The 26,092-nt window shown below is 44.1% G+C and overlaps 1 protein-coding gene and 2 long non-coding RNA genes across 5 annotated transcripts in view; 2 read left to right on the forward strand and 1 right to left on the reverse strand.

Moving 5' to 3' along the window:
* Positions 1–557: 557 nt before the first annotated feature.
* LOC307223358 lies at positions 558–6,150 on the forward strand. Its single transcript, XR_013842078.1, has 2 exons — positions 558–676; positions 5,478–6,150. It is a non-coding gene; the product is annotated as an uncharacterized lncRNA (long non-coding RNA).
* Positions 6,022–26,092, reverse strand: part of CMIP (c-Maf inducing protein) — a 149,803-nt gene continuing 129,732 nt past the window's right edge. For all 3 annotated transcript variants that reach the window (XM_079989327.1, XM_079989328.1, XM_079989329.1), the window contains 11 exons: positions 21,552–21,617; positions 17,479–17,505; positions 16,486–16,534; positions 15,406–15,513; positions 14,429–14,545; positions 12,614–12,754; positions 11,900–11,947; positions 11,449–11,595; positions 10,707–10,812; positions 8,827–8,897; positions 6,022–7,736 (listed from right to left, as the gene is read on the reverse strand). In XM_079989327.1, coding sequence (XP_079845453.1) covers positions 7,683–7,736; positions 8,827–8,897; positions 10,707–10,812; positions 11,449–11,595; positions 11,900–11,947; positions 12,614–12,754; positions 14,429–14,545; positions 15,406–15,513; positions 16,486–16,534; positions 17,479–17,505; positions 21,552–21,617 — 934 coding nt within the window. In that variant the 3' untranslated portion in view covers positions 6,022–7,682. The remainder of the gene's footprint in view (positions 7,737–8,826; positions 8,898–10,706; positions 10,813–11,448; positions 11,596–11,899; positions 11,948–12,613; positions 12,755–14,428; positions 14,546–15,405; positions 15,514–16,485; positions 16,535–17,478; positions 17,506–21,551; positions 21,618–26,092) is intronic.
* On the forward strand, positions 8,905–20,175 carry LOC307223357. The gene is made up of 3 exons (XR_013842077.1): positions 8,905–9,809; positions 9,855–10,488; positions 18,279–20,175. It is a non-coding gene; the product is annotated as an uncharacterized lncRNA (long non-coding RNA).

Below are 26,092 nucleotides of genomic sequence, written 5' to 3' on the forward strand. Positions count from 1 at the left end.
AGGCCTCATGTTCTATGCTACCTTCTTTTCGGTAGCTCTCTTTCCATCGCAAGGGATGGCATTAGAGGGTGGCAGCAGAATTTGGCCTTCTCCAGCAGTAAACTCTGCATGGCCCTTCCTCTTGAACAGCAATGGGGAACCTTAGGCCTGGGGCCAGATGTAGCCCCCAGGCCTCTCTGTATGGCCCTTGAGACTTTCCCAGAAGTAAGCTGGTTGAACTGATTTCAGAATTGTTGTTTTGCATTATGGTAGGTAACTAGGGATGTCTGATAATTCTGATGGAAACAGAAAGGGGAGCAGAAATTTCTGACATTCTTATTTGTCCTATGTCTGGAACAGATATCAGCGGATTGTTGTTATCAGTCCACAAGCAATATAATAATAATTTTATTATTTGTACCCTGCCCATATGACTGGGTTGCCCCAGCCACTCCGAATGACTAACCCCTCTGCCATATGCATTGAGTTTCCTTTGCGTTGAAATTGGAATAACATAATAACAACACAATTAATTACATAAAATTCTGCCACAGTGAGATGAGTTCTGTCGTTTTAGTTGGAAGCTGAACTGGAGCGGAAACAGCGCTGTGTGGAACAAACGTGGGCCAGAACAGAAATCCATGCCTTCTTACATCCTTTGTTGTAACCCACCCTGGGACCTTGTGGTGAAGGGCAGGTAAGAAATCCAGTTAACAATAGCACATAATAATGCCTTCAGTTTCTTGTATTTGCATTTATATACCTGTGATCTAGAGACACAGTGAATTCCTGCCACTCAACATTTAACTGTGAAGAACAGGAAAGGGAACTGAACTAGGGTGAGTCCATGTTCTCTGCTTTACAGAGAACAGTCCTTTATTGAAGGGCTATCAGATGACTGTCCTCTATGTGAAAGCATTTTCTATTAAAAGGGCTGTTCAGTCAAAGTCCGGTTTAAAGATAAAGAATAAGGAGCGGGGGGATTGAATTTGCCCATCAACAGTAAACTTCTGGACTGAACATCTTCCCCATTATGACATTTTTTGTTACATTTCTAAAAGTGCAACTATACACATAAATTAGCATACGACAATTTGATGAAAAGGTGTGCCCCCATTTTTTGCCAGCATGTAAGTGGTTACCCTAGAAGGAACCCCAAAGAACTACTACTCTGTGCAGGCCCAGTGTCAACACTCAGAGCACTTGGGTAGCTGTCAGGACCCCAGGGTCCTAGCAGGGCCGGCCGACCGTGGAGCCTGCACTGCATCCCTTGCTATGAATTTGCCCAGGTGTGGTGGGCCACTTACATTTCCCACAAGGCCCTGGAGTGATGCTGTGTCAGGCGCTCTGGGATACTGCGGGGAATGAAATGGCTGCAGCCAGCATCAGGTAAACCTCCAGCTGGGGGCCCACTCTAGGAATTCATGTTAACAACATTTTTTAAAAGGCAGGCCCTGAAGACAAAAACAGGGGCGGAAATAAAGCCACTGGTTTTCTACAGGTAAGGTAAAGGTAAAGGTACCCCTGCCCGTACGGGCCAGTCTTGACAGACTCTGGGGTTGTGCGCCCATCTCACTCAAGAGGCCAGGGGCCAGCGCTGTCCGGAGACACTTCCGGGTCACGTGGCCAGCGTGACAAAGCTGCATCTGGCGAGCCAGAGCCGCACACGGAAACACCGTTTACCTTCCCGCTGGTAAGCGGTCCCTATTTATCTACTTGCACCTGGAGGTGCTTTCGAACTGCTAGGTTGGCAGGCGTTTCTACAGGTAGGGACTGGCTAAATAAAGATGCTATTCTCTGTGAAACAGGAACAACTAGAAATTAATTTCTGAGGTTTAAGAAGGAAAAAAAGAGTTTACAAATAGTGCCATTGCCAACACCAGGAAAGCTGCAACACACACAGTATTTTTCCTTGCAGCTATGACCTAACTTATCTTTGCTGAGTCTTAACATGTTTTAGTCTCCTTAGATGGGGTGAGTCAGAGTTGAGGAGTCAAAAAGGCCAACAGAATCCCAGTCTGTTTCGCCACCATCCCCTGCTCCCTTGCATATGATGCATCTCTGTTATGAGTCACTTGAGAGAGATTTCTTCCAAGGAAAAGCCATGCATGCAAGAAGACCCTGAAGCTTGACAGCCGGGTTGTATCAGAGTCACTCCACTCACTTCCCTAAACTGAAATCTCACTGTTCAGGCATTCCCCAGATTAGAACAATAGAGCAGAATGATAGCAGGGTACTCAAGACTCCTGGCCTAGAAAGCTGTCATCTGTGGTGCAATCAGGATAGGACTTTAGAACAGAAGGTCAAGGCCTCACTCGGAAGAATGAAGTGCCTCATATCTCAGGTTTTACAAATACTAGAAACTTGCTTTTCTTTTGAATGGAAGCTCAGAATCTAGGAATTTTGGTTCATCTGGAGGGAGCAGGGCAATTTCCCGTCTTTATGAATCCTCATGCTAGATGCACAAATCTTTCAGGGGTTTTTGAAACCCCAAGCAAGCTCAAATCCTCAGAGAAAGGGTTTCAGTAGCACATCAAGCCAATTCATCAAGGGGCTGGGATTCATTTGAATAGAGTTACTTGGTTTTCTGATTCAGGTCCATATACAGGGAATGGGAAGAAAGCCCTGATCTGTACCACATGGCAATGTCTACTTTGTCACTTACATTCATTCCCTTGGCAGCCAAGCAAGGGGGCCTAGGCCCTAGCTGAAAATGTGGTCGTTATGGCGACAGTGATGTCACGGCCTCTGAGGTGGAAAAGTGGTGGCAGCCTCAAGTAGGACTTCCTCCCCTACACCCTTTGTTATAGTTTGGCTCAAAAATAGAGACAGTCCAAGCAGCAGCCTTGCAGGGACAGTTTAGCTGATAGTCTCATGCATTGCCGCATACAATACCTCTGGTTATGGGAATCCTGAACAGAGTGGTGGATTACAAATGCAGCACTGCAGGAGCGCTGTCTGGGAACGGGTGCAGATGCAATGTGCCAGTTAGTGGCAGGGACCACCTTCAAATCTCACCTGATTATCAAAGAATATTTTATACCTCTAGAGAACTATGCCTTTGTGTTGGTAGTCAACTGTCCTACTTTGCAGAGAACAGTCCTCTAGTTGAGGACACCTTCTGTTCCAGGATGAGGAGCCTCTGGCCCACAGGCCGACTTTGGCCTGCCAAGCCATTCTGGGCAAACCACTCACCACACCTGATGTCATATGCGATGTCAGGTGTGAGATAGGTACTAGCATGGCTTCAAAGGAACAACTGCGAGCTTAAAGAGAAAAAATTGGGAGCTTAAAGTGATTCTGATCAGCCGATGGGCAGTGGGAGCATCCCTAGCTCCAGAATAAAGAAGGGGATTGCCTTGAATCCCCTGCCAAAATGGAGGAAATAGCATGTACCTTAGCAGTGGTTGCAATGCAAACCCCTTTGTTATCTCAGAGCAAAGCCCTCTTAAGGCATGCTCAAAGAGGCTCAGTATCCATTGTAATGTCAGATGATTGACCCTGTGTGGGGTAGGGTGGATGCAGATTTGGCCTGCTTGCAGGGGAGTGGGAAAAGTTCAGAGTTCCAGCCAGTCAGCCAGCCATACCCTTTTCCAGGGCACTCCATTCCATTCCCATTCTCCCATCCCACATCAAGTTATGCAGCCGCTGACCATGTAGTTTGGGGTTTTTCTCCCTCCTTAGGAATTCCTCCCTTTAAGTTTTTGTTTGTTTTTACTTCTTCATATCTTAGGGTTTCCCCAAACCAGCTACTGTTTCCCATTTTTGTGTAGATGGTCCTGCTTTGGCTGCCTTAAGGATCATCAGGCGGAGAATTGAGCTTGCTCTCAAGATTGTGCAATGACAGAACTGTCACTTTTGCCATTTTGTTTTCCTCATTGGGTCTCTTATAGGTGTTGTGTCGCCCCTTGTTTTCAGAACAATTAATGATTGACCTTGTGATGCTTTACAAGTTAACATCTCAGGCTACCTACCTGAATCTCACTCCCGTTATTTTTAAGACTCATGCACTTAGACAGGCCTTATATCATTTATCTAGATGGCAAAATTCACTGGGCATTTTGGTGGCAAAGTAAATAACTTATTCCAGCGTCTCCTACTGCCTTTTGAACTGGATCACTTGAGCAGCTAGTACTTGATCATGGCCTTCTGTTCAACACATTTAGGACCTCCCTCCAGAATAGGTTTGCAAATTTATAAATGAATATATAGCAATAATAATAACTCTGAGCCTAACCTGCCTCACAGGGTTGTTATGAGGATAATATGGAGAGGGGGAGAGCCATGTTCATGCCACTTTGAGCTCCTAGGATGAAAGATAGGGCATTAAATTAAATAGAGAAGTACTTTGGAATAGAATTTTAAAAGAGATTTAGAAAAGATTGTACTTATTGTAAACAAGTTCTCACCCGAGTATTCTGTCTCTTGTGCATAAACCAATGATCAAGAGAACCACAATAGTTTAATTGTACTATTAGGATAACTCTGAAGTCCTATGAACCCTTTCCATAAACACATTACCTGTTCTGTAGCAAACATGAAGATCTACCTCCCTTTCTCACTCTGAATAATGCCAATTCCACATACTCTGTCACTCTCTTTCATTACAAGAGGGTAGAGTTCTGCAAAATGGGGGGGGGGGATGTGGCTTCCAGTTGCTCCCATTCAATTCTTTTTTTTTTTTTAAATGGTTTTTATTAAGATTTTATTGGGTTACAAAAGGACATACAGTGCCTCTGCTTTCAGTTCCTACAGATCAGTTATATTTGATGTGAGACACTAATGTTAACAGGCAGTATAAGGTTGCGGGAGAAGAGAGGTGGGAAGAGAGAAGACAGGTAGCAAACTTTCATTCTTTTGCATAGTGTCTGTGCAACGTTTTTGTGTCAGCGTCTTGCGGGTAGGTTCTCTTTCTATTCATTTATTAGTTTTCATTGGTGATGAGATAGGTTGGGGGCCCAGGGCATGGTTGGTTGCATTCAGTGGAGCGCAGTGAGTTTTGTTTGCAAGTGTAAGGGGGAGATGTTGTTAGGTCAAGTTTGCGGTATTGATCTGTATGCTGCCCGCATTTGCCCCTGGCCTTACCTGCCACGGGTGTGTTGCTCCCAGAAGGGAATGAAGCGTCTTGGCTGAAAAAGGTTCCCTACCCCTACCGTCCAGGAAACATAGGCCAGCGTTATGGTCTTGAAAAGCAGGCCTAGCTCTACCGAAGCAGCTCAGATTGGTTCATGTACCGTTTCCGAGCAGCTTCCCTCCCAGAGCATTTACAAGGCTAATCCAATGCGCTATCCCTCATGTAGCATAAGCCTTCCAATTGTTCTCCGAGCCATCTTGTAACATTCCCACAAACCGTACCAGGAAAAAAAATGCAATAACACAAAAAGAAAGGACAATGCACGCCACTAAAAGATATTCACTTACAGTTTATTTATCCCCACCCCACCCCTGCGCCTGAAATTATTTCACATCTTTTTTTTCTTTTTCTTTTTTTTACACAGCTACAGAACAGTAGTAGTAAACCATCGGTAGAAGCAACAGTGCTAAGGATAAAACGTTGGCGTAAGTTTCATCTCCGTTTTCTTTCGTTTTCCCTCACTGAGTTTATCAGACAGCTTGGGATATAAGGCAGAAACAAAACAAAACAAAAGCAAAAGCAAAACACAACTCCTGGCACCCTACATGAATTAAGACTTGAACCAACCGTTGTTGTTTTGTGTGGGTTTACAAAAAGTGGGAAACAGAGAGATGACAGAGACTTGAAGTGTGAAGAAGCTACCCTACCAACATTTTTTAAAAACAAAAACAAAAAAAGACAACCAGAACAGCAAAAAGCATCGCTTCCCATTGAATACATTTAAAATATGCATGCATGTATGTACAGTATATATATATATATATATATATATATATATATATATATATACATGTACATACATACATATGTGTGTATAAGCACACTGCCTGGATGTTAAATCTCTTCAGGTGCCCCTAGAACTGAACAAACATCTGCTAGTAAACTCAAAAAAGATAAAACACATAAAATGCTTCTTTTCTTTTTATTTTAAAAAGCTGCTCCATCCCAAGAATGCTTATTGTGAAAGAGAGAGAAAATAACCCAAAAGCATATTTATAAAAGAAAGCTTATTTATAAGGGTTTTTAAAAATAAAATATTAATATAATAATAATAATAATAATAATTTTTCTGAGCATTTGTGTAGGACCCACCTCATCATCCTAGTGCCCTCCAGATGTTTTTGGCCCCCAGCTCCTAGGGCTGATGAGAGTTGCAGGCCCAAATATCTGGCGGGCATTGGATTGGCAAAGGCTGGTGCAGGCGGATCAGGAATATGGATAGTGGTCATACATATTTTGAGGAGCAGCTTAGCAACTGATCATGGAAAAATCTCCCATCTCATGAAAATAATAAGAATAGTAATAGTAATATGGCAAGTGATCTTTGTATGCATGGAACATAAGCGAAGCTCTGGGAGAAGGGAAGGAGGAGTGAAAGTAAAGAAAAATGCACAACACGGTGGCTGTGAGGATGAACATGCCCTTGAAATATAGGACGTAAACAGAAAACCGAACAGGCACGCCTTGGCAAATCTAACACAAATGGATGACAGCTCAACTTAAGTCTAATCTTGAACTTAAGTTTTTAAACTAACGTTTTTCTTAATTACAACAAAAGGTAGTTTCCTTACCACTCCAATTTCCTAACCCCAGCACAGTTTGAAAATGTATCAGGTAATATTCACAACCTCTTCCTGACTGCGCACTCATCTTTTTGCTCTTGTGTATATAGATGTATTCATATGCATATTTTTTTCTTTTATCTGAAGAAACTTTTGAGTGATTTGTAAATCAGAAATCGGTGGGGTGATGGGGCTGGACAGAGACTACGTAATACAGTAAGCTTTACTAAAAGACAGTTATTCAAAGAGGGTTTTCTGTTCTTTAAAAAACAAAAACAGTGAGACCAACTAGTTCATACAGTCTATATGCGAATCAGAATGAAACAAACAAACGAAAAAGATAAAAGAATTAACAATTCATAAATAAAAGACAGGTCCCAGACCTGTTATTTGTGAACCATTTTTTAAATAGGTGCATTATGTAAATTGTATGTACAACAAAATTACTTTGCATAACGATCGTAAGAACAGAACGAGAGGTGAAAATCATGTTTTTTTCTTCTCTTGATTTCTCATACTTTTTTTTTAAAAAAGAGAGAGCAGGAAAGATGGTAAAGCACCTAAAGACTGAGGGTCCATCCAAGAAAAAGCTCTGATGTATAACCCCATATTTTTTTCTTTCCATATGGCATTTTAAAAACAACAACACAAAAAAGCAAATGAAAATTGAAACAGATTTCCCCTCCCTTTTTTCTTTTTCTCCCCGGCTGCGCAATCTTTCTTCCCCCACCCCCAACCCCTTCATTTAGATGATGTTGAATTTCAAAGGACGAAGCTCAAAGAATTTGGCAGGGCCTGGGGCATGCTCAGTTCCCCCTCCCACACGCAAAGCCACACTCTGCTACCTCACAAACACAACTCCTAAAATCGAAGTCCTCAGAACTTGCTGCTCTCTATAGGTAGAAGCCAAAAGTTTATTTCTCTGCTTTTATTTTGTTGCGAAAAATTCTCTTTTCCCCTCCCTCCCTCTCTCCTTGTCAAATGCTACGAATGCAGCCCACGAGATTTCACCATGCCTCTGTGTAGCGGACATCCACTTCCTTCAGGTTGGGCAATTTAGCCTGGTTAAAGAGAAAAGGGTGGGGTGGGTAGAGAGAAAGAGATAAATAATGAGCCGGTCCTTTTCAGATTTCCACCAGAACCCAGTAAGATTCCTTGTGAACCATCGCTAGGCATTTAGGTTCTGCTTGTATATTTTGTATATCCATAGTAAATTAAAGTTTGCAATTTAAAGTGCTTAAAGCCAAGGTGGCTGGCGCTCATTGGGCCTGGTAGGGCAGAAGACCAGGAGCCCAGCAGCAGGTGGCACCGGAATCAACTAATTCTAGTTTTCTTCCCCTTCCTCTCCCTCTCTGAGTTCTACAAGGGCAAAACTCAGACAAATGAGGACGAAGCTGACAGGCAATGTCACCCCTTGGACTGGTTAGCAGTAAGAAGGTAGGCAGGTGAGGGGCTGGCTTAGGGCACACAGACTCTGGTGTGGCAGTGACCCATTTGCCCCAACAGATCAGCCTTCACTGATATAAAGGGAGGTGAATGAAAGGAGCAGCTGCTGTCCAACTGCAGGTTTAAAGAGCTTCTCTGCCCTAGGCGGAATTGGAGAAGATGTGGGACGATGATCTTAGAGTGGGTGCCTTTGTTGAAGTATCAAGCTACAAAGTAGATCAGTCAATTGGTAGCATAAGAAGGGGACAGAGCTCAGTGGGGGAGCAGGGAGAAGGTCCTCAGTTCAATCCCTGGCAGCTTCTCCAGGTTAAAGGATGGCAGCTGGCAGCTGGCAGGTGATGGGGATCCTGGAATGCGGCTACCAGTCAGTGTGAACAGCACTAGGCTAGGTGGACCAATGGTCTGACCTGGTAGACAGCAGCTTCCCACATTCCTATGTGCTCATTTCGTTAGCTTCAGGTTTAAAATTCTTATGAATAAATCATTTTAGAGGTGGTGACACTGCTCTTTCACATCTTGAACAGGATGGGGAATCTCTGGCTGTCCAGATGATCCCTGACCACTGGTGATGCTGGTTGGGGTTGATGGGAGATGGAGCCCAGCAAACATTGTAAGAAGAGCTAAATGTTTTACGTGGGATGGCCTGCTCTCTTGCCACTGGGCTCTTTCCCAGACATGTCCCGCAGCTTCAAAACTTTGACATACCTTGAGATCTTCATAGGTGTCTGCCGTAAGTTTGGTGCTATTCATATTTAAGCTACACAGGCTTTTCATGGCTAGGAAATAAATAAGCAATATGTTACCCAAAATGCAAATGCTGCCATTTTGATCTGGGGGGGGGGGCCTAAAATCCATTAGGGCATTTGGCCAAACAAAATGCCACTAAATTGTGTGCAAGCTTTTTGAATTCTGGAGAACTCAAAAGCTTGCACATGATTTTATATTTTAGTAAGCCAAATAAAAACATTGCTCTAATAGGATTTTTTATACAACATGTTGGTTGTAGACACATGCTTCTGCATATTGAAAGATGGCATGATCATGTCTGAGGGGTCGATATGTTCTGGATGCTGCTATGTTGCAGACCTTGCTTAGCTGAAAACTTAACTGACTGGACCTTGGGTCACTGCTTGGCAATATTTTCTCTGCAAACATGAGAGCTAGAATCTTGCTCCCCCCAATCCCCCAAAACAAAGCTTTAGATTCTGAACATGAAGGGTGGGGGACTGATGTATTTTGCACTAGGAAAGTGCTTTAAAATATTTTGTATGACACAGTGTAAATGAGTCATACTCATAATTCTTGCTCTAGTTTACACAATTTTTCTTACTTTTTTGATAAATGAGAATACAAAAAAACACCCCCAATTAAGAGTGTAGGCCTTCTGAAGCCTATAATCAGCAACCCAGTGATATCTCCCTTAGCTATGCTAAACGTGCAAAGCCCTACAGAGAAACTGTACCTATCAGTCACACCCAGCCATTATCAATCCCTCACTGTCTATAGGAGGGATCCTGATGTACTCATATCATTTGAAAACCTTGTAAAATTCATAGAGCATCCTCTCTGCTGCAGACAGTCATTCTCCAACTAGTGGAGCACAACCAGAAATGTGATGGAGTGGGTGGGAACATCACATGGAAGAATAAACGCCTGAATGGGGCTAATATGGCGTATCAAAGTGGGTTGTAAAATCATGTTCACTACATATAAAATAGTTTGGTCTTTCCAAGGGAAAATAGGATCAACTGAAGAAGGGTTAGATGAATTAAGAAAAATGAAATGTGGATCTAAACTAATGGAGACAGTTCTGATTACTGTATAGGTTATAAAAAAAATGGATGCTATAAAGGAAAAATTAATATAAATTATAGTAGATTGGCATTACGTTAAACAGAAGAGTCTTAATCTTATTAGTAGAATATATTGTGCTTTTAAGAAATGTAATCTGACTCCTGACATAATGTTCGGGGGGGGGCTAATTTTTATTTATATTAATACTTTAATCAATATTACTTTTGTCATACACTTTGGTATGGAAAAAATAAACATCTTTAAACAAATGTCCACACAATGGCCTCATTTGCACTTAGATCAGGGCACAGAACCTGGGCACCTGTCCCAGCTCACCAAAGGAATGAGTTTGTCATCACTGACAGGTAGGAGGGGGAATCACCGCAAGAGAAGCGGATCCGAGAGGCTGGTTACAAAACAGACTTTAACCTGGATGAATCTATCTGGAACAGTTGCCCTCCCTCTGGACTGCAACCCCCACTTCACTCATCAACATGGATTGAAACAGTATGCAAGTCACTGGAATTTGCAGTTCTCAAGTATGAGTACACCAAGGAACCTGTGGCTTCCCAGGTGAGATATTGTACTCCTGTCATTCCTGGCTGCAGGCGATGCTGGCTGGGGCTGATGGGAGTCCAACCACACCTGGAGGCCCATAGTGCAAAAAGGGTGCATCATTGGGAGAATAAGGCCCCTTCAAAGGGGTTCAAAACAGTCCTGAGGCAATAAAGTCTGAGCCCAGATGAATCCTCTACCTGCCCTGTCATCGGTCTGCTTCTTTGCTTACTTACAGCTCAGTGCCAGCAGCCCAGCGTCGGTGACAGGCGTCTCACATAAGTTGAGCACTTGCAGCATTGTGAGGTGTTCAGAGAGAAGCCGCAAACCTGCATCTCCAAACTGGAGGGGGTGGGGGAGACATGGAAATATTATACATGAGCAGAGCACTATGGTAAAAGGAACTGGCCTTGCAGACACAGGAGACTATTATCTTTCTGCACTAGTTTACATCCCAGCCATGCAAAAGTCAGATTTCCACACCCACCCAGCAAGAAGCATGGTGACAGTTGATAGAATCATAGTATTGTAAAATTGGAAGGGGTCTAAAGGGTCATCTAGCCAAACCCCCTGCAGTGCGGAAATCACAGCTAATGAAGGAAACTTAGTTGAAGGAGACAATTCAGTATGGACAGTGTGGTTGAGAGACGTGCCCTGAAGAGTGGGATGTGCGGCCTGAGCCATGAAGGCTATTTGTGGCCCACAGGGTGGAGATTCCATATCCCTTTTCTACATGCAAAGCAGGTACTGTCCCCCAAAGCTGTAAGTGCAGCAGGACTCTTGCAGTGGGGCTAACAATTTTGGCTGGAAGCAGAAAAACTGGGGGAGGGAAGGAGTCTGCTTATAAATTTGTGGGGGGGGGGGGGGTTGCAGGCAACTTGCACTGTCAGAAAACCTTCTCATATTGATGCGTTGGGCAATCTTGGGCATGTCTCAGCTCAAGTGACTCCTCTCCGCTGCTGCTTCCTGAGCTCGTACCTGAGTTGACCACAGGTTCAACTGCTTGAGCGAAGGCAGCTTGATGAGATGCTCTGCGCAGGCACTCGTGACGTTAGTGAAGGCCAGGCTGAGGTTCTCCAGGTTGCCGAAGGAACCTGAGCTTAACAACCGGGCCAGGTCTGCGTCCTGAGGGAGGAAAACAGCACAGATCAGATTGGCACAGAAACTGCTGTAGATATTGGCAGGAACTTTCAAGCCCAAGCTCTTGCAACACAGGCCGCAGTCCTTGTGTTGCGAAAGTTGGTTAAATTATGGGGGCAGAACCACTTAATTCACACCTATCCGAGCATTCTACTGCAGACTTCGCCAACCTGATGCCCATCAACCACAGCATGCATGACCAATGGTCAGGATTGATGGGAATTAGAGGAAAGAGAAAAGCTTTTCTGCATGCTTATGATATTGCTATAATGGGAAAGCTAAAACTTACTGTGGATTTTGATGGCAGTGTTAACCTGGTAGGACCGCCTTTCCTTTGCTGTAAAAAATAACAACATGTTGATTACAAACAGGGGTGTTGCTTCTGTGTCAGAGCACACACTTTGCTGGTGGAATGCCCCAGGCTGAAATCCCCTCATTTCCAGTTAAAAGAGCCTCAGGGGGCAGGGCAGGGCAGGGCAGGGCCTCTTGGTATTCCACATCCAAAAGTACACTGCTGTTTACTTGAGTAAATTGGTAAGTTGATGCAAGGGAAGGGATGAGGTCTCAGGAGCATGGAGGGGGTTGGATTCTGCTTCAACAGTCAGCTCCAGATCAGGAGATTCAGGTGCAGGGTGGCACTTTTTGGAACTTCAGAGAATGGTGTGGGTTGGCGGGGGTGGGGGTGGATTATATATATCATTGGCCCACTGCAATAACTATTGTATCACTTTCTATTTCACAGTGTTTTAAATATATTGTAGGCCGCCCCAAAAAACACTGGTTGGTAGGTGGGGTATAAATATAAATACTCCAAAATAAAGAAACAGAATAGTACATCTTCCTTTGGGAAGTCCAGGCTTGTTACAAGTGAAGTCTGAAGAGCACTGTAACTTTCTGTGCAGAGCCGAACCTGTCTTTAAATATCCTTCGCGCCTTAGGCCCCACCTGAATCTCTTCTAGTGCCTGTTTTTGAATAGTGACAGGGCTGTCAATACAGACTCACCAGTTCTTTCAACTCCCTCTGCCTGTCGCAGAGCTGCTCGTACATTTTTTTCCCCACGTCAGTGCTCTCGAGGGTTGAGATGATCTGAAGCTGGGTGTCGTTGTTGTCGATGATGTTGTATTCAAGCATCAGGCAAAGAATCTGACAGTGGAAAGATAAGTAACATTTACTCTACAGCTTGTTCACTGGGGACGTCTGGATAGCTTGGCACAACCCACCCCTCTCTTCTTTTTGAATTCTTGTTAAGAAACAACTTTGGCCTGAGTTTTCTGCGCTACATGGTTCATCCCACTTGTTTCCTGCAAATGCCCTGTTCGGTTGGTTGGGCTGTGGGATAGTGACTGGTTCAGCAAGCTCTGTGGCTGGGCGGAGATTTGAACCCAGGCCTCCAACATTCTTGTCTCCAACATTCTATCCTTTCAATTATGCTGGCTCTAAGAGGGCAAATGCATTATTCACTCCTTCATCTTGTTTTTCCTTGCCCTCCTCTGTGAAATCAGTAGGGCTGTCACTCAATTTAAAAAAATGAGGCAGCCATCTGAAGCACACTTGCTGGAGACGATAAGCCCCACTGAACAGAGTGGGGCTTAGCTTCTGAGTAACCATGGGATTGCATTGTCAACCACAGAGGTTCTATTCAGTTAATTAATCAATTATACCTGAATACATTTGCACGAGAATGGACTAACCATTCTGAAGGGGTGGGTGGGAGCCCACTTTTTTATTTTGAAAGGATGCAGGGACATATTGCAAGAAGCAGAACCATCAATGGGGCATTCCACAGGACAGTTTCCCTTAACATGCTGCCCTCCAGATATTCTGCACTCTAATTCCCATTATCCCCAACCATTAGTCAAGCTGGCTGGGGCTGATGGGAGCTGTAGTCCAAAACAACTAGACTGGAAACAGGTTGCTGAAGTCTGCTGTTAAATTTGTTACTTAATGGACCATAATGGCTTCCCCCAAGAAAATCTTGGACTGCAGTCACATGCAGGGACTGAGAATTCTTTGTCCTTAATCATGTCAGGGAACTATTAGTTTTCAGGGTTCTTCTGTTGGAAAGGATTATCGTTAAAATAGCTTATGAAATTACTTTTAAAAAGTAAAAATGTGCACTTGGCTTTAGCTTAGCTTAATCTTTGCAGCTGCATTTCTGTCTTGTTTTGCTGTTTTTCACTGCATTTTGATTCATTTTCATTTGGAGTGTTTTGGAAAGACACTTTGGGTAGCCTTTAGGGCACGGTGGGGAAGCATGTACAGTTTCCAAATAAATACATTTCTTTATTTTATTTTAATTTAATTTTATTTTATTAAATTGATGCCACCTTTCCCTTTCAAAGGAGCCCAGGGTGGCCGGCACACAAGAGATGAAACTTCTAAAATCAATTAAATACCAATGAAGGCTGGGAAGCATCCCTTCTTAGAAGGCTTTGGTAGGCACCAAAGAGGCAACGGGATGGCACCTGTCTAATATTTAAAAGGAGGCAATTCCAAAGAGTAGGAACCACAGCACTAAATTCCCAATTCCTATATTCTGCAGAATGGACCTCCAGATAAAATGGAATCTGCAGCAAGCCCTCACCTGCAGGGCATGCTGATCAATTGGGTATAGAAGGGGTAAGACAATCTTTTTGGCAACTTGATCCCAAACTGTATGCGGCTTTATACACCAAAACCAATCCTCTGAACTTAGCCCTGCAGCTACTAGGCAGCCAGTGTTGGAATTAAATACCGGGTTCCTAGTTTCTAGGCTATGTGACAGATTAAGGGGTTTGGCACCACCCAGTTCAACAGTCTCATTATTTGATGCATTACCTCCACCATGGTCTGGTTGCCTCTCAAAGCTAGCAGCATGCAGGGCCCAAGTTTGTTCTCAGCCAGTGAAAGCAGGAACTTTTTTGTCTTATAGCAGGAGCCCATTAAAATGTGAACCTGTGAGAGCAATAGAGAGAGAGAGAGAGTTGGGGGTGCAGGCATGAAGGAAGAATGCGGCACTCTTTAAACCAGTCATGTAAATCAGCCAACAAAATTAACAAATTTGTACATTATATATTAGAAAGAGGTGTAATCTCCAAGCATCAGAGGAAATCCTTTATTCAAATATATATATATATATATATATGTATATGTATGTATGTATATATATATATATATATATATATATATATATATATATATATCCTGTTTGGTAATTCACTTTTCCCTGGAGTGAGGAGTGAGCTTACCAGCACAGGCCAGAGCCCTGGCCTCAAATCAATCCTCTGGGACAATCCAGGAGAGAAGTGGGGGAAATTAGCGAATTGGCCCAAAGAGCTGAAATGGATGCATGTACAATTTTCACACACGGGGTTTCCCATGTACACATATCTGCTTCCTATCCACAGTTATAAAGACCTTATGGGACTGGACTTCCAAATCCAAAGAAAGGATCTGGATTTTGCAAAGAAAAGATAGGGCAGTGTATATAGAGGGGCATGCTTCAAAATTAGACAACCTTGATTCATAGCAACAGCAAGATATGTCACTCCATATATTTCAACACAGCGATTTCAAATATTCAGAGTGCTGCTGACAATGGAGAGTTTCGACTAAGGCCGTAGCAAAATGGCCCTCTCCCATTTTTGCAGCTCCATTTACAGGCTGCATCTGTGGGAGGATACATTTTGGGCATCTTCAGGAGAGTGGGATGTGTATATCCATGTGTGCAAAAACTCACCAGCACTCCTACTCCAAACTTCTGAATATATGTTCAACCCATTCCCAGTTTATTCAGAGTTACAGCTGGCACATACCATGCTGGCAAACAACTCTCCATCATCATCGCAGGCTACGCCACCAGGGCTGTAGAGCTGGAACCAGCCGTCTTTGCCAGCCCGCACACTCAGCAGACACGAGTGGACCTGCCAAGCAAGACACAAAGGCAATGAGGAGTTGAGGCTCTTTGCAGCACCACCTCTCCACTAGTCCACAGAGAAGAAAGTTAGCAAGGAAAGAAAATAGCAAACAGCTTCAGAAGCACCTCCAGGACTAACTAATTTAATGTGGCATAAATTACTGTCAACTAAAGTCTACTTCCCTGGATGAAAGAGAGGTTTTTCCATATACATTTGGGAACACAGGGAGCTGTCTTAGGCTGCATCAGACCATTGGTCATTCTAGCTCAGGATCGTCTTCAGTCACTGGCAGTTCTTTAGGGTTTCTGGCCAGAGTCTCTCCCAGCCCTACCTGGAGAGGTTAGAGACTTTCTGCATGCAAAACAGATGCACTTCCATTGATAGAGAAGAAACAAAATAAGAACTCAGGCTATGTGCATATGGAACCTTTTCCTTGCTCTCAATTTGGTGTTTGAAAATAATAGTAATCTACAGAGATCTACAAGTTGCAGTGTAGGACAAAGCACATTTGCTGCGTCTTTTGCCTTCTTGTGCCCCTGCAATATACAGACCCTGTATATACAAACCTGGTGTATACAAACATCCTGCCTATCGTAACAATGGGAGCTTTGCTAGTGGTGTTGTGACATGAAGACTCCAGGGTGTCTGCCTCAGCTATTTCGACAGATGTGGAGAGGGGGAATTTATTTGTGGCGTTTATTTAGCACAGGAAATTAATTCTTGCTGCTTGCAGTTCTCCCTGCTGAAGTGACATCAACAACAGATTCTAGGCACCCAGGGTGGGGCGCATGTTTACGTAGGAGGAAAGAAGCCATTCATACTAAGGCTTATGCCCCCAAGCATTCTGGGGACAAACTCAAGGCAGACAGGCAGAGAGAGGCTGACAGTGCTTTGGAACGCAAAACTACTTAAAAGCCAGAACTTTCTGACAAGCAAGTCTCCCTGTCCCTTTGATCATGATGCTGGAAAGGAACTCACTTCTTGTCTTGGATCTTCCGCGAATCTTTGAATGACGTACTTCAGCTCCCTTGAAAGGGCAAAAGAGAAAACAAGAAGCAGAACGATGAGTGGCTATTGGTCGGTTCCAAAATTTACACAGCTGCAGCATTTCATTTTGGTTACGTTTTAAGTGATTGATGCCCCTCTTCTGGAGAGGGTGCAGGGAAACGAGCGGAGAAAACATTTCACAGGAAGGAATTATGAGGGCTTAAGGAGTTGCCAAGGCGGTGCATATAGACTAGGAAGGGGCTTTGCAAATGCCTGCAGGCAGTCCATCTTAAAACAACCCAAGCGTTCAAAAGTCATCCCAGTCTTATAACTATCATTTGAGCCAGGCAGAAGATGTACTGTTAGCCTTAAAGATAAATGGTAATAACCCCTTGGTACAGACCTGCTTGGACTGTACCACTTCAGACTGCAAGTAGGGGGTTTGCATGTTTAAATGCTCCTGCCTCACCATGTAAAAATCCTCACTGCATGTAGAAAATCAGCACTTGTCCTTAAAGGACTAGACTCGAGCATCTCTTGCTTAACCTGCTAGGTTTTTATATGCAGGGAATAAAAGTTTTGTTTTTTTTTTAATCTGTGGGTGGTAGTGGTGGAAAGATTCAAATGTGCAATTTCTCATAGCTGCGTTCTAAAGTGGTGCAGCTGTCATGGTGGAATAAGTGATTGGGAGAAGGTTTAATGGAGAAGTGCTTTCATGCTGACTGGCCTAGAAGAGATTTCTCCAGTGACGGTGGGTTTTGCTCCACTTCCTCATTTTTATTAAGAATGTTTGTGACGTGTGTGTGTGTGTGTGTGTGTGTGTGTGTGTGTGTGTGTGTGTGTCTAAGCCCTACCATTCTGATTCTGTCAGCAGCTTTCAAAACCTCAGTGCTGAAGGATAAGAGGAACACAGACACATCAGCCTTTGCTTAGATCTGGCTTATTTATATCACAGGAAATAGCTTTAACCAAACAAGCACTTACTTTGTGAACTTCTCATGCGCAAGAGCCCTGAAAATTAGACACAGAGAATTATTAATGATTCTCCTTTTTTCATGCGGTTCTTTTCTTCCAAAATAATTGTGAGTATGTGGATTCAATAAGTCTGAAGAGGAGAGCTATAGTCTACATGACATCGACACATACATAAATGCCGCCTTTGCCAACCTGGTGGTGCCCATGGGTTCTAGGTTGGCAAAGGCTGCAGCAATGCATGAAGCATTTACAAAACAAAAAGGGTGGGAGAGGGCCAAGTTTTAATTATGCTGAATAATGATGGAACAGGAAAAAATTAAGATTGGGGGTAGGTGGGCTCTGAATGAAAGATATCTAATGAGATGGCCCTCCATTTTGATGATTATATTAATCTGTTTTGGGGGTTTTTTTATTCAGCCTTTCCCTAGGATGGAACGTGAGATGAAGTTCACGGGGATTCCTAGCCTCTCATCCAGATGTGCTTAGTTTAGCTGTGTTGCAGGCCTTCATATCACTCTCTATGTATTGTTGCAACATCATCCTGTGATCCCTGACTGGGTGGGGTAACCCTTGCAGAGAAAGGGAGGGAGGAAACCTGGTTGTGTGAGAAATCAATGCTGCAACTCACTTCAGAAATATGTTTTAGCAGTAGTTTAAGATCAATTGCCATTCAAGAATACCCCTGAAGAATAGTTTGGTTTGAAACATGTTGTGCTTTTTAAAAACATGTGGGTTTTTTTCCTTCTGCACTAGGAGATTTCTTCCCTTCTTTTCCCTGCGACTGGTAATCTTCCTGTTTCTCTTTGCAGGGAAACCCATGTGATCGAACCAGGAAGAAGGCAAAAGCCAATAGGGAGACAAACAGCACTGGAGCAGGAAGAGGCAACAGAAACAATGCTGCTGAATGGGGACAATAAAGGGAATGTAAGCACTGCCTACATATTCCTTTGGGGAAATGTAAACCCCACCAAGTACAGGACGATTGACACTGGAAAGCATTTGGCTCAGCTGCTGTGTTCCAACAACATGAGACAGATTGCTTCAAAAGAGGTCTCATGATAAGACAAACACATCTGACTTTCCAAGCTGTGCCCTCTTGATCAGGAGATCATTCACAGCCCTGCTTTTCACATGATGGACTTGAAGGAGCCTTACAAACCTGCTGTAAGTGTCATTCATATAAAACTGCTTTTATTCCTGCTTTCCTCCTAGCAAGAGAGCTGTGTGCTTCACCTAAGGATGGAGACTGAGCTGGGCAGCAGCTGGGTTTCTATATCCCACCTTTCCTCCGAGGAGCTCAAGGTGGTGTATGGTTCTCCTCCTCCTCATAGCATCCTCACAACAGCCCTGTGAGGTAGGTTAGGCTCAGAGACGATGACTTGCCCAAAGTTATCCAGTGAGCTTCATGGGAGAGTGCAGCTTTGAACCCCAACCACCAGGTCCAACACTCAAACCACTACACCACATTGGCTGCTAAAATATGAGGGGCTGTCAGGCCAAGGCAAGATTAGACTGAGGAGGGTTTTCAGTAACAGCAACAGCAACAAAGAGCTCCTGCCAGAGGAAAAGTCAAAGCCAAAACTATTCCGCAGGGAAATTCTGTCATCAATGAAGCAAATGGAAACTTTCAGGGCCCGGTGATAGAAACTGCACACTTTGTAAACAGGGTTTTTAGCTCCATCCTAAGTCCCAGGTGTGTTCATTAATTGCATTGCAATTAAGGCATGGCCACATCTAATTAGCATGGCACATTAGCGAAGCAATTAATGGTCACTCTCTCATACTGCATTGCATCATGATACAGATCTGCAATTCACCCCAGGGTCCTTTGCTAGAATCACCAACTCAGGTAAAAAGATGCCAGGTGTTGTTCTATCTCCCCAGCCGTTCCAAAGCACACGCAGTTTACGAAAGCGAGCCCTTCCAAAGCACCCAGACACTGAGGGATGCGATAAGCTGGCAAATTGGACAATTATAGGCTGTAATGTTCACCCTCTGGGAACAGCATTTCATAAACAATGGTGTCATTAATAGGTTTCAGAGGGATGCCATTGCCAAACTCTTTCATTGCGTCCTAATACTGCTTATGGAACAATGTGCATTTTTGTAATTATCTTTTTTTTTCAATGGATCACCTCAGCCCTTTATACCTGCTGGCACAAATGCTTGTTTTGCTATCTGATCCTATGAGATAACTGAACTCGTTCACCACTTCTTATAGGATGTAGCTAATAAACTCGGGTGGCTTTAAAAAGAGGGCTAGAAAGGGATGGAGGATAAGGCTCAGAGTGTTATTTGAGGAATGCACCCTTTCAAAATATTTTGCAGTGAGATATTTTGGTCCAGTCCAGTGGAGACCTGGTGCTCCACCTGAAGTGTCCCCTTAAGCCCAGGTTTACTGTCCCAAAATATATCTGTACTGGATATTTTCACTCCTTGAGTTTTGGAAAAGTCCTTGGCATGCACTGCAACATTTAAAAACAAATACCGTATTTTTCGCTCTATAACACGCACCTGACCATAACACGCACATCGTTTTTAGAGGAGGAAAACAAGGGAAAAAACATTCTGAATGAAACAGTGGGTATATCATTTTTGTGCTTCATGCTGTGGCCACAGACATGTGATCTGATGGTGAATTTGGGGTGACCCAATGCAAAAATCCTGAGAATCCCTGTGGATCCATGCTTTGTAACCACGTTTTTGCACCATGGACATGCTATGTGCTCTGATGGTGAATTTGGGCTGACCCAATGCAAAGATCCTGAGGATCCATGTGGATCCATGTTTTGTAACCACGTTTTTGCACCATTGCAGCCCCAGGCAACAGTGGGTGCGTGATTTTTGGGGGGCAGGCTGTAGCCATGGACATGCTATGTGATCTGATGGTGAATTTGGGATGACTGAATGCAAAGATCCTGAGGATCCATGTAGATCCATGCTTTTTAACCACGTTTTTGCACCATTGCAGCCCCAGGCAACAGTGGGTGTGTGGTTTTTGGGGGGCAGGCTGTAACCATGGACATGCTATGTGATCTGATGGTGAATTTGGGATGACTGAATGCAAAGATCCTGAGGATCCATGTAGATCCATGCTTTTTAACCACGTTTTTGCACCACTGCAGCCCCAGGCAACAGTGGGTGCGTGATTTTTGGGGGGCAGGCTGTAGCCATGGACATGTTATGTGATCTGATGGTGAATTTGGGCTGACCCAATGCAAAGATCCTGAGGATCCATGTGGATCCATGTTTTGTAACCACGTTTTTGCACCATTGCAGCCCCAGGCAACAGTGGGTGCGTGATTTTGGGGGGGCAGGCTGTAGCCATGGACATGCTATGTGATCTGATGGTGAATTTGGGCTGACCCAATGCAAAGATCCTGAGGATCCATGTGGATCCATGCTTTTTAACCACATTTTAAGTGGGGAGGGAAGGAAAAACACAGAAGGGACAAGGAGCAGGAGAGGGGTGTGCAGAGAAGCAGCTGGCTAAGAATGCAGGAGAGGGGTATAGGGAGGAAAGGAAGGCAAAAGTTTTCCCTCACCTACCCACCCAAGCCAGCCAGCCAGCTCTCTCTCTCTCTCTCTCTCTCTCTCTCTCTCTCTCTCTCTCCCTCCCTCCCTCCCTCCCTCCCTCCCTCCTGCATGTTTTCAGTAGCACGGAGACACTCTGCTTTCCCCTCCACTTGCCTGGAGTGGAGGGGCTTTCCCTGCTCTTTGTTCTGTTTGAGCAAACACAGCAAGGAAACAGAGGTGGGTGGGCAGTAAGACCCTGAGGCAGAATGCCGGAAAGCAGCCGCTTCCTCTTTTCATGTTTCCCTTCTAGGAGAAGCGCGATTTGATTTTTGCCTGCTTTTTTTTGCCTCCCCTTGCACTATTTGGCTCCAGGGACCACACATTCGCTCAATAACATGCACAGACATTTCTCCTTCCTTTTTAGGAGAAAAAATCTGCGTGTTATAGAAGGAAAAATACGGTATTTTTAAATCTTCCATTCAGCTTCTTCTGGACTGTAAGATCCAACTAAAATTTCTCAAAATTTTTGCCACTAAAGGAGATAAAACTACCTGCCATGAACTTACTCTTTAGGGAATGGGATAGGTTGAAGCAAACTGGCAAGAGCTGGTCTCCAATCGTCATAGTCTGATCTGAAATGAGAAAAGTGCTGTTAGTCCTGGACACAATGCATAATCCACTCTTGTTTATCAGCTGTGCATTTGTCCTTGTAGGTAACACCACAGTATGTGTGAATGAGATCCATCTAGGGCTGGCTCTTGACCACCTGGCACCCCAGGTGCTGCTGAACTACAATTCCCACCAGTCCCACCAGTCCCTACAATTCCCACCAGTCCCAGAGGTGATGAGAGTTGTAGTTCAGCAACATTTGGAGGGCCACAGATTAGCCACTCCTGGTCTTGGCTAAATCCTCTCTCTATAGCAAGGAGCATTATTTGTGACCCCCTCCATTTGTTGTGACCTTTTCATTTTCTCCTGTTATTGTTGTTGTTGTTGCATCTGTAGCACATTGCATAACCTGGACACACAATCTGCATGCATGATCTATCCGTGTCTTTCAAGATGATATGATGTTAGAGGATCAAAGATCTGATCACAAGAACACAGTTTTTGGAATGGGTGCTGATGTAAACTTCCCTTCAAATTAAAGAAAGAAAAAGAATAAAGGTAACCTAATACTGGCCATGCAAGTCAATCCACGGCAACTTTATGGGGTCACAGGCTGCAGGTTGTGGGAAAGAGCTCTTTCTTTCTGCCTGTGACCCTGGAGAGTGGCTGCCAGTCAGGAGAGACCAGCGTCTGCCAACCTGGTGCCCCTCATATGTTGTTGGACTACAACTTCCTTCAGCCCCAGCCAGCACAGGTAACGGTGATGGGAGCTGCAGTCCAAAGCATCTGGAGAGCACCAACTTAGGGAAGGCTGCGATAAGCAAACACAACCAGAGCATTTTACATGCAAAGAAAGTTGTTCCTTGTTCCTTGCCAACTGGAGTCCAAAACATCTGGAAGGCGTCAGGTTGACGAAAGACTAGAACAGACAATACTGGGCTAATTGGGCAAACAATCTGAGCTGGTATCTCCCCGGTGCAAACAATATGACATTCAGAAGACATTTGCAACTCTTTATTTCCAAAATTAAGCTTGGCTCACCACTTACACAGGGAGCATCAATCAACAGGCCAGCTAAGTGCTCCCCGCCCCAAATCTATTAGCAAAGGTGGGGCTTAAAATTCCTAATCATGCAAAAACCCCAAAACATACCCCCTGCCACTAGCAGCTGCACATCTCTGACTGTGCAACCCTTTCTGCCAAGGTCACAGAAAGCTCATGGCCAGCAGGGCCATCAGCTCCCTAAGACACAAAGGCTTATTGAGCTGCCACGTGACACAGCCTGGTCAGTTCTCTTTTCCCACCTTCAAACCTGCAGCATGTCAGCCTGTAACTACAGTCAACTCAGCAAATCAAATAAGCTTCTGCCTGAACTGCACGTATATCCGTGTGTGTGTGTGTGTGTGTGTGTGCGCGCGCGCGCGCACGCACACGTGCCTGTCTGTCTACACACACACACACACACACACACACCATGGCTGTCATTGCTCCATGGACACCACCAGAGGCCTTTCCCCTTTTCCCAGTGTCGTCTTTCGGTTCAATAGAAAAAGCTGCCCTGCAGATCCCATAGAGCCGAAACAATCCCAAAACATATTAGCAGCCAGGGGCAACCCCGATAAACATAACATCAGAGAATGCACACAGGGTATTTGAAGCATGCAGCTGACCTATAGGGGAATGTGGAGAAGGTGGGGCCAAGCTGAAAGAAGAACTAAGTGGCCGCCAACCTCCCCTACTTCAGTTTTCTCCCCCACAAAAGGAATCGGTTTGCAGTTTGGTCAACATCTTTTCATTGAAACCAGCCTATTTCTTTATTGATAGTTTTATATACCACTTTGTAGCACTGCACTCTTAAAGCAGCGCACAGTTTAACAGTGATACCACACCAAAACCTGTATATTCTGGGAGCCTGTAAAGAAAACCTGTCATTCAAAGACCTACATAAACTTCTTAGGAGTGATATCTGTTCTCTTTAAAAAAGAAAAAGAAACAAAACAGCAACATATTAAAGGCGAAAGCATTTCAACCAGTATCTCCTCTTCTACCTGGCTCTGCAAGTAAACACTGCAGCAGTGTCAAGATGGGTGAACCTGCGAATTTCAGTCTCTCAGTTTCTCATATTTCCTTTGAAGTTCAGTTCCCCACATGAGTTTGTGATTTATTTATTTTTAAAAGTCATCATGGAGGTTCATCAGCATTTTAGTGTGAATTTCTCTGAATGTACCCAATTTTTGCAAAGCAGCTTTCCCCTAATACAACACATTTTTGTATTTTTCCCCACTAACATATACATCTTTGCACACATTACTTGGCTGGATAACTACATAGCAAAAGTTGGAGAATTGCAAAGTTCAAAGGATGGCTGCCTTTCAGTTCAAGTACAAATTGGATTGATTCACCTATAAATACAAACTGGATTGAATTCTGCTCCCATTCCTATACCAGGCTTCAGTTTGAAAAGAAAGCCATTCCATCATGTGAACTACAGATCTCTGCAGTCAGTGGAGTTTAACTAAGCTCCTTATTAGAGACAGCATTAAGGCAAACTCGTAGAAAGAACATCACAATCCATTTAATTGTTCTTTGAAGGATCTGACTCAGCATTCTCAAGCGTGATACAGGCAACAGAGACAGTAAGACAGTAAGATTCTTTGTGCAATACTAAGCAGACAGCATATTCTGGGAATAATTGCAATAATAAATTGTAATTATTCAAACCAAATCATGGATGCAGGACCCACCTATGGCTTTTCGCTTTGTAAGCATTAGACACTGCTATCAGACAATAATGTGAATTATTCTTTGCCTACTCTGCAAGGTAACCGCCTTGCACTTATAGTGCAATTCTATACATGTCTGCTTTAAAGTAAGTTATGCTGAGTTCAATGGAGTTAACTCCCAAGTATACATATAGAAGTGCAGCCTTGCAGCACAATCCTAGCCATGGCTACTCAGAAATTAAGTCCCATTGAATACAATGAGGCTTATTCCCAGTAGCGTTAGGACTGCGTGCAGCCTTCGTCATTCTGAAGCCGTGGTCATGAGGGATATCCAAAGATAACGCAGTAGTCTGAGACTTTTCGTCTCCCATTTATGGCTGCATCTCTTTCTCTTTCTCTTTCTTTTGAAAGTGGATACAGAGAATTGGTGGTGCCCAGCTAAGTTCTACTTGGAGTAGATTCACTGAAATTAATGGACTTAAAGTTAGTCATGGCCATTGATTTCAGTGAGCCCACTCTGAGTAAGACTGATATATTTTCCTTCTCTGATCAAACTGCTCCATCTGGTCCAGTGCTGTTGTCATTGACTGGCAGCTGCTCTCCAGGATTACAAACAGGGAGTCTTTCCATCTCAAAGGTAATAGGCAGGCCTATATATCCAAAGCCAGCTTAAGTTTTATTATCCACTGACAATTCGCATACTCCACCTCTGATCTATATAGAACTAGTATCCCTCCTCTTGGCTGCAGCTAGTGGCCACATGCAAGAAAAGCCTGGAGGGTCCTCCACAGAGCAGGTGGTTTGACAAAATTTAGGAAATTGCTTTGTCTGAAAAACTAACCCAACATAGAAGACTGGGGGACGGACAGTGAAAAATGGCACATTTGACATTCCATGCTTTCCTTTTCTTAGCTACGTGAACATAAATGCTGCCCTTCCCTGCCCTCTGGGCACCCAGTCTCTTTATGGAGGGTGTACACAGAGGAGCTCTGAATCAGGCAGCTTTTTACTTTGGAACTTCTTGTGACGTTGTTGTAACTTGATAGTGCTATTTATGCTCCACACTTCTGTTGTAACTTTCAGGTTGTTTGAGTGTTTCCCAGCCCTACCTGGAGATGCTGGGGACTGGACCTGTGATATTCTCTAATGCAAATCAAATGCTCTACCACTGAGCCATAACACTTCCTCTATCTAGCCCAGTACTGTGTACTAGGATGAGGTCTCTGGCAGAGAGGTGTCTTTCCCATCACCTGATCCCCTTTTAAAAAGTGGAGATGCTAGTGATTGAGTTTAGGACAACCTCCTCCTCCTCCATGCCATGCATGTGCTTTACCTCGGTCCAATGGTCCCCTCACAGTGCCTTGAGCACTACTGGGATGAGGGAGAAAGTGGGGGGAAGCCACCCAAGATCAGCAGGGGGAGTTGAGAGAGCTGTGAAGAATTAGCGTACACGAGCTCCACCACACTCTGAAACCCCTGCACCTGTGCCTTCCGCTATACTGATCAAAGGAACATTCCATTTTCTTCTTTGCCTGGCCCCTTAGGAAGCCTGAGAGCAAACTTGTTGGGATCTAATCCTCAAATGGAAGAAGCGGAGGGGTGATTGGCAGGCAAGGAGCAACCCAGAAAATCAGGCAGTGACATCGCTATCTTGTAAAATATCCTCAGGGGTCAACGGGCAAACAGAAACTGGCCCTTTTCATCCGCTGGATGCTATTTTTGGAGCTCTGCTGGCCGGGCCAGATGCCTGTTGCAGACATTAATGCCGGCATTAG

The sequence above is a fragment of the Podarcis cretensis genome (genome assembly GCF_951804945.1).
Source record: "Podarcis cretensis genome assembly, chromosome: 8".
NCBI lineage: Eukaryota > Metazoa > Chordata > Lepidosauria > Squamata > Lacertidae > Podarcis > Podarcis cretensis.